Source organism: Megachile rotundata, chromosome 16, assembly GCF_050947335.1.
Source record: "Megachile rotundata isolate GNS110a chromosome 16, iyMegRotu1, whole genome shotgun sequence".
In the NCBI taxonomy this organism is placed as follows: Eukaryota; Metazoa; Arthropoda; class Insecta; order Hymenoptera; family Megachilidae; genus Megachile; species Megachile rotundata.
In genome coordinates this window covers 9,623,889-9,637,149 of record NC_134998.1, presented here as the reverse complement: position 1 = coordinate 9,637,149, position 13,261 = coordinate 9,623,889, and the positions used below count along the sequence as shown (strand labels likewise).

The window sequence follows — 13,261 nt, the reverse complement described above, 5'->3', positions numbered from 1 at the left end:
TGGCGCTAATAACTTGTCAGAAAGGTTAATTAATACGGAGTCTCGAGGAGTCCGGGGCAAACGAGCAAGCAAAGATGATTGACTTCGTTACGCGTTTCTCCGTTAGACCGGAGATGAACTTCCGCTTCTCCCTAGCGATCGTCCACAAAATTCGCGTCCCCTATCGCTTACCTCAATTTCTATGCTCTAAGCTGCGTTTTTAAATCGCTCCTTTGAAACGCGAATCAAAAGATTTCGCTTATAAAAGAATATTTACAATTAAATGTAGGTTAGTCTCGACCAAAGATTCGAAGAGACTCCACTATAAATTAAAAGTTGAATGGAATTTAAATTAAACTCTTCTTGAGAGAGGATTAAGTGTTTATCGAATTTTAAGACTTTGCTCGAGGCTCGAGTATACTGATTTAAAAAAAGAATTTAAGCCACAGTTGGATTAACGGTCGACTTCAAACTGGTGGTTGCGCGCGCTGCTACTTAACCACTCTTTATAAACAAACGCGTCGCGTCAAGAAAACGCGCTCGATCGACGGCAATCGATACAAAACTCGAAAAAAATTCTCGAAAAATGCGACTGTTTATTTGAAATTGCTTAACTGTTCGACCTTCGTTTGCAACGCAACGATAATAAAACTCTCGATTGCACATAGGAAAATATTTAAATTAGATATAGACGTCATAGAAAACCGCAGTTAGATAATTTTGTACTTACTGATAAATTTCAGGCGTGGTGCCGTCCAGCGAAGGGCGCCAAAGAATCGTAACCGTCGTTTCTTGCACTCCTTTCAACTAATGCACGAATATCAGATTCACCGTAGTTCACGGGGAAATCACTACGAAAGTACGGTCGCACGAAACACGCGGATGTGACAGGAGCAAACCTAACCTTTCGACCGGTGCCGAGGAGAAAAGGAACCGTCGCGGACGAAGACGCGAGAAACACTACGAGGCACGAACGCTTGACCGTGAAACGAGTCCTCCCGATCGAAACTTCGGGACGAAACGAAGCACACTCACTGACGCGAAAAACGGCCGCACGCCACTTCCCTTCGATTCGATCGCAGTGAAAACGGACGCAAGGACATCGTAGCCACGACAGTTCGCGACACAATATCCGCAATCCGCGGAAGGACTGTCGTCCCGTTCCGAACGCGTTCACCCGCGCCCCTCCATCGACGGATATTCACCGGAGTAAGGGAAAGCAGGTAGAACGACAAAGAAGCAACGAGTGGCGAGGCTTCCTCAAGGAGATTGCGCGAAATGAGCGAGAGAGACACACGACAGGCGCCATGCCACTCACGAGGGTGGGAGAAAACGAGAGGGTGCTACACTCAGGATCGTACCTAGTAAAGGGCTTTCCAGTACAATATTCGAGACAACTTCAAATTATAATATATTACATTACTGTCAAAGGAATTGTTTTCTATTTTCAATAAAAATACGTTCCTTCATGATCAAATCCTTTTCAAACAAGTTCTACTATAAATTTATACAATTCACATTTTATTTTAACGAATATTTAGATTCAAATCCAGAAATATTTTTGCCCTGACATGAAACGAAATTTTATATTACTTTTACAAATATCAGAACAATTATTTACTGTACTAAAGAAATAAATACGAATCATCAATCTAAACAGATTATTTTAGTTATGTATGGAATTAAATTCAAAATTTACACTGACCGGAAGTCACTACTTACGTCAAGTTGCTCCCCACGTTGGTACTGCAATTGAGTCTCGTAGTTAGTCTACGAACAGTTCGAAGCAAGCGTTATTCTCGTCGAGATTGATATCAATGGTACGTGTCTTTAATCACGAATCAAAATTACAATTATACTTTGATTAAGCGATTAAACTATCCCTTAAGATATCAACTGAGGTTAAATTTCAAATATTCGTAAATATTAAATACGACCAAAATCCAAATTTATGAGTATACATTTACGCACATATCTTTTCTATATCCCGCAATTATATACAAAATTTGCGTAATCATATTAAACTTTCATAGACATTATTTACCGTATTTAATCTTTAATATCCCTAATTTAAAGTCAGATGAATTTATCGATACGTCATTTTCTGTTCAGCGAGGGAAGAACCGAACAGGAGTTATGACTGATCGGTCGCGCATGCGCAGTTCACAGAATGTCGTAGTACGAATTTTATCCACGACGAAAGGGCAAGTAACGTTCCTTGTAATTGCAGTGAGAAGAATTTTATGAGATTCTACGAACAGGATTCGCAACAAGTACAGTTATCCTCGTATATATAATTTCTTTTTACGATATGCAAAACGTCGCTATTCGTGTTACGAGTCTCGCTTGACAAACGTAATTTTTGCACGACACGTGATACTTTTCGGAACAAGTGCACGAATTTGCAGTTGATTTCATTGCGTTTTACTTCGACCTTGTTGTAAATTCGTCAGAATGATATATTTGATGTATTACAGGGAAAAATTGACGTTGTTTATCTCGCCAGTCATGACAGCGTTTGGAAACGTCATTTACGCGCCAAAACGTGTCACCTATCCAACTGTTGAACGCGTGGAGGTCAATGCGTGCAATAGAACCCTTTTACGTGAGTCATGATGATTTTCGTCGACAATTTATCAAGGTAAGTGGGTTTTTTTATAACCTTAATCATCTGGAAACTTATGCTGTTTTGATAAGGATATGATTGATGAAACAATATGATATACAATGCAATGTCATTTCATGTGATGCACAGTTGTAAGTATAATTGAAATTTTTAATGCAAATGCTACCGTAAGGGCCTCATCGTCTCTTGATTTTTGACCAATAAATAAAACTATTCGATTCAAATCTCTAAACTTCTAATATTAGAAGTGATTTGTAGATTTTCAAACTTAAGGGTTTAGAAATTTGAAGATCAGCTGCCTTTATTATTAATCAGTCACATGTGTCATAAGTTATAGCAACTTTGTCTTAAATATAAATGCTTCACGCTTTTAATGTTATTCTACATTCTACTTGAATATATAATACTTGTATAAGAAATATTTGGAACAAGGTAAGTACCCTTAATGTCTGAAGAAGCACTGACTTTAAAGAATATAATTTAACAAGATTTTCTCTGGGGGATAATAGTGCGCATACCCTCCATACAGTAAGTAATTAACAGAAATGGATGATATGCATGATATGCATGACCTAGTTCATAAGCCACAGTCTCATTTGAGTTCATTCACCTTGCATATATTTATGTGGATGTTTTAAATTTTAACCATTAACATACAAATCATTAACTGCTAATTATTGCTTGCACAGAATAATTGAACTAATTTCATATAAATTATTTGTCCAAATAACCAAACGTATTATTTATTAATATATGAATATGAAATTGATTGAATTCCAGAAACACAGTACATGTATAAGTTTGTATCAAATAAATGAATTAAATCCGTTATTGCAAATGTATTAATTACCCACACAATTTTCAGGAAGCAGTTCATTAGTGAAATACACAAATTGTATGTTAACAAGCTCACTGAAGTTTTGTGCAGTTGAAGATTTTTGGTCAAACAACTTGAAGCAACGAATAAACGTAAGCATTTAGAACAGAGAACTTTCGTGTACGGCTGACTATTTTTTTTCTCGTTTGGGTATGAAATGGTAGAAAAGTGGAACGCGAGTTTTTCCGTCTAATTGGCTGTGCATAGCATCGATATCGTTTGTTACGCTTTCTAAACGACCGTTCGGATATTTTCTGGGAATCGAGATCATCCGATGGGCGTAATGGGCAATTACGCCATCTAGTACACATTTCCGATTACAGACATACCTCGCTTTTGTGCATCGCCAAAACTTGATTCGGTTTACCATCTGCTATGCTGAAAATTAGATCAAGTTCAATTATTCCTTGATAAATATTTGTTAGCCTTCGGTGATAATTAGAGTTGCAGAATTGGGGTTTTAAAGAGAGGTCATATGGTGCCAGGAAACATGGCGTCAGCAATGCCATTTTGGTACCAGTTTACTCCTCACTGTATTATGAGGTTAAATTTTCTTTTTTATGTTATTATAATCAATGTATGAATATTATATTATTGAAAAATAATCAAGGGATCTCTCCATGATACCCAGTAAATCGAATCCGCATGGTCTTCTCTGCAAATTGCACAGCAAATATTTATTTCCGTCCGTCGCGTCGGTGTAATTACTTCCGTCTTAGCTCGTTGTTATCTGAACGTCGTGCTACTAGGGTAAAAACCGAGGGAAATAAGAAACGTGGAACGAATCTGAGCGAGAACTTGCAGAGAGGGAGGGTCGGGAGTGGAAAGGTGGTAGCTCGGGGAGTAGCATTAAGGAGCAGATTGAAAATTGAATTATTAACGAGCGAGCTGACGCTCGGCATGTAAATCATACGGAAATATTACTTTCCTTTCCACCGAGAAAACGCGACAACCTTTCTTTTTGCTCTCTCCTTAGCTGAGATGTACAGTGTGTCTCAAGAAACACGTGTCACGTTTGCAGCATCTTGCAAATTACACTTCATTTTTAATTATTCAATGTCTTTTAATTATCCTCTTGTATGTACACTTAACTTACAGCTATGTTACAAATGGCATTTATAAGTTAAGCTATTCTCGCATAATTTCGTTACAATTTTGATGAGCAAATGGTGCTACGTGTACTCGACATTCTGCTAAATAACACGGTATAGAAAGCATCAACTATTTACAACACTGTTTAATTCTCTAGTTACAACGATTACACGTATGCTTAATGGCGCTGGAGTATTTGAGCAATATTCAACGAAAAGCGCGTTTTGGTAACACCTTGACGGCCACAAATTCTATATGACCCTTTCGCACTTTTTATAATGTAAAAATATTTTTATTAAAAGAATCGTATATAGATGATTTATATTGATCAAGTGAAAATGTACTAGGGGAAGGAGACTCGAGAGGGTGTGGCCAAACGACCGACAGAAGCCGAAGTGTACCGAGGATGAACTACAGGGAACTGACGAAGCTGAAGCACGAACGATTCAACAAGAATGGAATGATAATCTCCTGCGTTGTATGGCCACCTATCATCACTCATACCACGGCAGTATATCGAGAGCCTACTGTACCTCCTTAGGCTTAAGGGGCCTTGCGCATTCCTAATTGATAGAGGGTACAAAATCGCATCAGAGTCTTAATGGCGGCCATCAAGGCGTTAAATTCACAACCACTGTACGTCGAAATTCGACGAAGCGATGAAACGCGTTGCAAACGATAATTAATCCTGGGTCACACCCTTTGCACAGATCTACGAATCGAGTATTCAGTTGAGAGACGACTGTGTACAGACAGCAACGGATAACGTAAGGAATTTCCTACATGATACAGTCTTGCAATTTCGCGGGTCGTTCGAGGATATCTATGGTGTTTGATCGCGATACACCATGACCAGTACTCTGATGATCGTGTATCGCGTTCTTCAGCTTTGTCCGGTTCAAGCGCGATGTTTAGACTCTCGTGGTGTCTCGCTGAAACATCGATCGATCCGTAACTCGAACGTTTTCGATAAACAACCCTCGATCTGTCCATCTCCTACTCGGATCAGGGCTGCAACAGAACAAGAACATTGATATCACATCGTTGTTCTCAAAACGTTGAGTGAACACAAAATGAAGGATAAATTCCTAAGAGGAATTTGAGGATCAACCTTGAACAGGAATGACGAACCGTTCCGTGAAATGACTTAATCCGGCAACAAAATATGCAAGACAAACTTGATGGAAAGAATCCGGCAGAGGAAGAAGGGATGTCGAGGGGAAGTTAAGCGACAGAGTGAGATACGGTATCCCGAAAACGGCCTGCGGCTGATCCGCGTTAGGTTGCCCATCGACGGTAAACCGGGGACGTTAAATCTTGGCGCACCGTAAAACCAGCCTCGCCGAACTTCCTTGCCCGGCCGAGCGATTTATCGTCGACCTTTTACAGCCAGCCCTTACAAGATAATCCGTGTCTCGCGAAAAAGCTTGATGCACGGCGTGCATGGCGTTAACATGATAAAGGCGACCGGTTCCCGTTCGCTTTATAGCTTTAGAAGTTGAACGAGGACGTCGTTAACGCGTGGTATCGCTCTTACCATCTGCGGTCGTGTTGTCCGCTCAACCTCACAGGTAGATGCAAAGGTGACAAGCAGACAGGAAAGAGCAATAAAACGCGCTAAACTTTTAAACAAGAGTCAAGATTGGACTAAAAGCTTTAGGATAGTGCTACTCAAGATACGCGGAACGTTATGGCGCAGATAGTCCCACCTCAGCCTTTTGAATTTCGACGCTGTTCAGCGCTACGGCTTCCGGCACGGTATCCTCCTCAACCTCCTCTTTGCACCCGAAGATGGTCTTGTACATGAAAGAGGACAACAGGGACCCGCCGATCGGCCCGAACCAGTAGATCCAATGGTGAGACCATTGGTTGTTCCACAGAGCGGGAGCCAACGACCTGGCAGGGTTCATACTGCAGCCCGTGTAGGGACCGAACGCGATGGCCAACACGGTCACCGTCATGCCGAATCTGAGCGGCACCGAATCGGTGTTCTGCTGATTCCTGATGTCCCACACGGCACACGCGACTAACATCAGAATCCCTGTGGATATTCCTTCGAGCAACAAGCCCTGGATTGCTGTGAGGTCCGAGTGCAAATCCGTCACGCAGAACAAATGTGCGTCCTCCACAGTGCTGGCGGTTAAACGCTCCGCTGGTGTCACCACCTGAAATGCGATGTTTGATTATGGCGGGAAAACTGATAGGAGTGATTTGGGTAACTTGATGATGCCACTACGTAATCGAGATTCCTCAGTGTTACCTGAGATAATCCTAGCTACTGTTCATATTACCGGAGTATAATTTTGGCTTCCCTTAATTGAGACTAAGGATCTTTGTATGTTTTCTTAGAAACCCCTCTCCTGTCTCAGTTGAGATATCAGAGGTATCAGAATGCAGAGTATAAAAATATAGAACATAACATTTTTTATTTTCAACCAAATATAGCTGAGTATCTAGAAAGTATGTTACGCAAGATACTGGTTCTGAAGTGACGTTTGCGACACTCTTGAGGCAGTGATTAAACAGAGGTCTTGAACCCTGATAAACAGAAGCCGGGGGCAAGGTTCCCTTTAATTTGCAGCACGCTTTATCGGAGGAACGTTGATCTCAACATGGTTTCATTACGGTTTATCTGTTCGCTTTTGTCTTACACTGTTTATGTTTTGATACGTGTTCGCGGGATTAACTGTGGCATGCACGTGTAACTATGTGCTGTACGTTTCATTTTTACGACTCTATTTTAGTGATTCTAATGTAAGTTATCGAACGAAAGCACTTGTATATGCCAACAGAAGTCTGTCGATTGTTTATGAATAGATCACAAAATTTCATACTAACCTTCAGCATCCCAAAGCCCATCACACTGCCAATCAGCTGGGACAGAATATACACAATACCTTGAGGAATCGTCTTCTTCCCTAGGACCATTGCGCCCACTGTGATCGCCGGATTAATATGGGCATGACTGATGTGCCCAATAGACTGTAACAGATTAATCTTTTCAATAAAAGTAAGAATATTTGGTTTTCTTATTGAACAGTCTTTATATTTTCCTCCTCCCTTAGGTAACCTCAGTTTCCTACCCCGCAGCCCCCGGCGCAGGAAAATATAAGGAGTACCACTATAGCAATCGAGTTCTCCGATGGAGCTCGCAAGGAGCACAATTTCTCCAGCATCTCAACAAAGTAACCAGTGGCTTTTCAACAAAAGTTTCCGAATAAGACCAAGGTCTCCGAGCATTTTCGTGCCCATGTGTACAAGGAGTACGCGTAAGCCGTCCCACTGACCTGAATAACGAGCATCACGGCCAAACCGAAGGTCAGGGCAATCTGTAGATGGGAAGGTACCACACCAAGACTGCCGATACATCCCATGCATCCCACGAACACCAACATCGACGTCCCGATCGTTTCTGCCAGTGCGGTCAGCACCGTGTTCTTCAGGGCACCCTCGCCTTGCATTAGTCCCTTGAAGCCTGCGAAACGAAAAACATCAGTCTCGCACAATTTTTCATTGACTGTGCAATTTGATCATTTATATTTCCCCGACGTTCAAAGCTATCTTATCTTGAGAAATTTATGACCAAGGTTTATGATAAAAGGATAATGTTGACTAGCTGACAAAATAATACTTTGGAGTGAAAGACGTTTTTAATTAACAGCTGTTTTTTCTGGAGATGTAAGGTTAGGTGAAGCTGGCTGTATTGATCTCTTTAAGTTGTGCGTGCGTGGAGTCTTGCGAGACTGAATTTATATCTCGGGAAGAGGAACTTTTCGAACAATCGTTGAAAGATTGAATCTATCCTTAAAGTCCGGGTCAACTTCGATATCAAAGTAAAAATTAAGTTTCTCTTTTCCTGGTATACATTCAGGTCACTATCAACAACTATTCGTTGTACCAGCTCTTGTTTGAAGAGCTCTCATTTCTCATCAAGATGTCACGTTAATTTTTCATCCGGTGAAAATGCTTCTTCCGCTGCCTGACAGACATTTTCCACTCGGAGAACAACGTTCAACGTGTATGAATGGTGTTATCGGGCTGGCAGGTGTCGACGAGGACATCCTTGTTCGCTTTAAGACTAACGCGTTTAATCTTCTAACAACTGGTGTCTCGAGCTTTTCAAACTTTAATTCGCGCTCTCGAATATAAGCACCAAACCACTGGCGGCTTTAATTTTCAATTTTGACGTGGATTGACTGAGTGACCTAAACCCACATCAAATGCAAGTTTATCCTTCATCCGAAATTTCACTACACTCGAGTCGAGCTACTATCACCGTGTTTCAAATTACCCATCGCGTAAATTATGTAATTACACTAAGCCGTCGCGGCTGTTAAAAAAATTGCCTAGAAAGCCCGTACGATAACGAATACTAATTTTCGTGGAGGCAAAGTGACCATTAACAGATTGATACAATGTCTCACCGTGATTACAAGGCATTTTAACGCGCACGTTCCTCGATGGTACGCGTTCACGGAACCACTTCCACCGAGCGAGTAAGTTTCAGAGCGCAGTAGTTAACAGGTTGAAGGACAGCGTGCACCGCACGCATTGATACAACTGTCTTGTCGGATGATTATTCGTTTTAAGGCGTGCGATATTTATTCGACCGATAACCGAACACGCGCGCTTACACAGTGTCGTCTGCTTCCTAGTTCGCTCCCGCGACTGTCTAAATAATTGATTAGACGAGATAATAAGGGATTTCGCTAATCTTTGCAACTCAATTATCTGTATCGCCAGCGACCGAGTGTTTGGCGAACTGATTAAGGACGTAAATAATGGATTTGGCTGGCGAATCTCGGGCTTGCTCTTTCGTTAATTAGTTGTTGTAAAATTAAGACCTGTGGCTGTAGAAGAGATTTTGTTAGAGCAACATTGGATTAGAGCGTTAAAAAAAGGAGTAGACATTTGAGTGAGTGGTTAGGAATCCCTAGATTTGATGACAAAAAAAGTAGTAAACATTTGAGTGAGTGTCTACGGACCCCAAAATTTGATGGTAAAAAAAGGAACAGACATTTGAGTGAGTGTCTAGAGATCCCTAGATTTGATGAATAAAAAAGTAATAGACATTTGAGTGACTGTCTAGGAATCCCTAGATTTGATGAAAAGAAAAGTAACAGACATTTGAGTGACTGTCTAGGAATCCCTAGATTTGATGAATAAAAAAGTAACAGACATTTGAGTGACTGTCTAGGAATCTCTAGATTTGATGAAAAGAAAAGTAATAGACATTTGAGTGAATGTCTAGGGATCCCTAGATTTGATGAAAAAAAAAGTAATAGCCACTTGAGTGAGTGTCTAGGGATCCCTAGATTTGATGAATAAAAAAGTAATAGACATTTGAGTGAATGTCTAGGAATCCCTAGATTTGATGAATAAAAAAGTAATAGACATTTGAGTGAGTGTCTAGGAATCCCTAGATTTGATGAAAAGAAAAGTAACAGACATTTGAGTGACTGTCTAGGAATCCCTAGATTTGATGAAGAAAAAAGTAGTAAACATTTGAGTGAATGTCTAGAAATCCCTAGATTTGATGAATAAAAAAGTAATAGACATTTGAGTGAATGTCTAGGGATCCCTAGATTTGATGAAAAGAAAAGTAACAGACATTTGAGTGAGTGTCTAGAGATCCCTAGATTTGATGAATAAAAAAGTAATAGACATTTGAGTGACTGTCTAGGAATCCCTAGATTTGATGAAAAGAAAAGTAACAGACATTTGAGTGACTGTCTAGGAATCCCTAGATTTGATGAATAAAAAAGTAACAGACATTTGAGTGACTGTCTAGGGATCCCTAGATTTGATGAAAAGAAACGTAGCAGACATTTGGTTGAATGTTTGAGAATTCCTAGATCTGATGAAAAGAAAAGTAATAGACTTTTGTATGAATATCTAGGGATCCCCAGATTTCTTAAGTCTCATGTAGCTTTCTAATCTAGTAATTTATTGATTATATATCACTTATTCAGGATCTGTAATCAGTGTAATCTATTTATTGATATCGTCCTATATGAAACTAATCTAGGGATCCCTAGACCGATCTCATAAATTCCCTATAATCTTTTGCTTGTAGTAATCTATAACAATTGAAACGTCACAAATTGTAGTTCTCGAAAAACAGAGAAGACCTGTCACCTATACAAAAATGATAGATTATTTATGTTCTAAATGAAAGAAATATCTAGAGTTCCCTAGGGTTTACCTTGCTAGTTCCAAATGTAGCTTCTTGACCAATATAATAAATTACAATAAATTACAAGATAAAACAATGAAAATCTATTCAAAGTACCTTCCATAAAAAAAGAACCAAAAAGTGATTTGTATTTACAAATAAAATTAACTAGGATTCCCCAACAGAAGTGTCCTAGGGACTTATCACTTGCAACAATCGCGGAGATCAAAGTCTCATCTCTATTCAAAGAATAGCTGTTACGAAACGTAAACACGTTTCCCGTCAAAATCGATAGGAATCGACGATAAATCGAAGTTTACGATGATCGTTGCGGCTGCTACCATCGGTCGTAGAATTTTAATACGTTTAATATGATGTTTCGAAATCGCATTCTCCTGTTTGCAGAAACACGCGTCACGAGACAAAAAGATCGATCATAAATCATTGCGTCACCTTGCTGCTTGTTAGATGGCCACGCGTTCGAGATAATATACGAAGATCGAAAGTGATCGCAAGTCACTCTTCCTGCTTTTGTGTTTTATATTATCTGAGAAACTCGAGTCTGGAGCTTCCGTTCTGCTCTTGTGTACTGGCTGTTACAAAGTTGGAGGCTCGTCATTTTTTAAACGGACTATAATTGTAACTGTAGAGTCTCGTTCTTAAAAAGTATTCATTTCATACGGAACTGTTTGAGCAAGATAAAATGTGTTGCAAAAATTACTTTGCTACAGGGTGTTTCAAAAGAGGTGGACCTATATATTTGCTGTATGAAAATGAAGTATAATATTGTTTATGTATTATAGAAGTAATAAAAACATTCTAAACTTGTTGTAAGAGTATCATTTTATAATATAATGTGCAGATTGTGCTACAGGGTGTTTCAAAGCAGGTGGACCCTTATCATTACTGTACAAAACCTATGAAGTATAATATTGATTATGTATTATAGAAATAATGAAAACATTTTAAAGCATTTATCATTAGATCATCATTTTATAATATACAGTACAGATTATGCTATAGGGTGTTTCAAAGCAGGTGGACCCTTATCATAACTGTACAAAACCTATGAAGTATAATATTGTTTATGTATTGTAGAAATAATAAAAACATTTTAAAGCACTTATCATCAGATTACCATTTTATAATATACTGTGCAGATTATGCTACAGGGTGTTTCAAAGCAGGTGGACCCTTATCATTACTGTACAAAACCTATGAAGTATAATATTGTTTATGTATTGTGGAAATAATAAAAACATTTTAAAGCACTTATCATCAGATTATCATTTTATAATATACAGTACAGACTATGCTACAGGGTGTTTCAAAGCAGGAAGACGCTTATCACAACTGTACAAAACCTATGAAGTATAATATTGTTTATGTATTATAGAAATAATGAAAACATTTTAAAGCATTTATCATTATATCATCATTTTATAATATACTGTGCAGACTATGCTACAGGGTGTTTCAAAGCAGGTGGATCCTTTTCATTACTGTACAAAACCTATGAAGTATAATATTGTTTATGTATTGTAGAAATAATAAGAACATTTTAAAGCACTTATCATCAGATTATCATTTTATAATATACTGTACAGATTATGCTACAGGGTGTTTCAAAGCAGGTGGATCCTTATCATAACTGTACAAAACCTATGAAGTATAATATTGATTATGTATTGTAGAAATAATAAAAACATTTTAAAGCACTTATCATCAGATTATCATTTTATAATATACTGTGCAGATTGTGCTACAGGGTGTTTCAAAGCAGGTGGACCCTTATCATAACTGTACAAAACCTATGAAGTATAATATTGTTTACAGTTTGTACAAATAGTAAAAGCATTCTAAAATACTTGACGTAAGACTATCATTTTATAATACACTCTACCGATTATGCTACAGGTTGTTTCATAATAGGAAGTACATTTTTATCGCCTACGATTTGAAAGTATAACCAATACGATAAAAATAGAACGTAGTCAGTGATGTAAGACTAGAAAACAGGAATTAGAACGTTTCCTCGTTCCAATTTGCAGGTTTTCAACTAAATTCCTCGAATTACGTTACGCGATAAATCCCAGGAATTTCACAAATATTTCGCCGCTGTTTAATCCGCACGTTTCATTAAAGCCCGCTCTTTTTCCGACTGTATTTTATTCGTTTAATCTGATTGTTTATAGATATCAGTTAATCCAATACGGATAATATAAATCGGAAAGAAATATGATCTCCTTGTATCACCTTGAAGAGTTGTTAATCGACTGAACAAATACGCTAAACCGTCCGATAAAACCGAGCGAAAAAAGAAAATTCTCTGTACCTTTATAGAATGGAGAATTTTTCAAGGCTGTCCTGCAAAAACGTGACGGATAAAATTTCGCTCGCGAGTCGGCGAATGGATAATTGCTAGGCAATTGGATGCAACGTAATTGCAGGTAATTTATAGTTTCGTACGAACACCTCTTACAGTCTCGTTACAACATTCTTCGCCGTTAGA

At 38.8% G+C, this 13,261-nt stretch overlaps 3 protein-coding genes across 10 annotated transcripts in view; 1 reads left to right on the top strand and 2 right to left on the bottom strand.

Moving 5' to 3' along the window:
- alpha-Man-IIb (alpha-Mannosidase class II b) overlaps positions 1–1,134 on the bottom strand; it is a 118,183-nt gene extending 117,049 nt beyond the window's left edge. For both annotated transcript variants that reach the window (XM_012283415.2, XM_003702435.3), the window contains exon 1: positions 710–1,134. The gene's annotated coding sequence lies outside the window, so the exon portion shown is untranslated. The remainder of the gene's footprint in view (positions 1–709) is intronic.
- Positions 1,135–1,328: 194 nt separating this feature from the next.
- The window catches only part of LOC105662258 (uncharacterized), a 44,453-nt gene continuing 32,520 nt past the window's right edge, over positions 1,329–13,261 (top strand). The window contains exons 1-4 of one of the 4 annotated variants that reach the window (XR_013041118.1): positions 1,607–1,898; positions 2,092–2,252; positions 2,457–2,620; positions 3,471–3,574. Coding sequence is in view for 2 of the 4 variants with exons in the window: in XM_076541646.1 (XP_076397761.1) it covers positions 2,592–2,620 (29 nt within the window). In the remaining 2 variants the exon portion in view is untranslated. Of the gene's footprint in view, positions 1,899–2,091; positions 2,253–2,456; positions 3,575–13,261 lie in introns of all 4 variants that reach the window. The other 3 variants (XR_013041117.1, XM_076541646.1, XM_076541645.1) reach the window with 3 other exon arrangements.
- LOC100880638 (aquaporin AQPcic) overlaps positions 4,525–13,261 on the bottom strand; it is a 30,884-nt gene continuing 22,147 nt past the window's right edge. For 3 of the 4 annotated variants that reach the window (XM_076541651.1, XM_076541648.1, XM_012283412.2), the window contains 4 exons: positions 7,862–8,049; positions 7,413–7,556; positions 6,284–6,739; positions 4,525–5,585 (listed from right to left, as the gene is read on the bottom strand). In XM_076541651.1, coding sequence (XP_076397766.1) covers positions 5,580–5,585; positions 6,284–6,739; positions 7,413–7,556; positions 7,862–8,049 — 794 coding nt within the window. In that variant the 3' untranslated portion in view covers positions 4,525–5,579. Of the gene's footprint in view, positions 5,586–6,283; positions 6,740–7,412; positions 7,557–7,861; positions 8,050–8,998; positions 9,157–13,261 lie in introns of those variants that run through there. The other variant, XM_076541650.1, reaches the window with a different exon arrangement.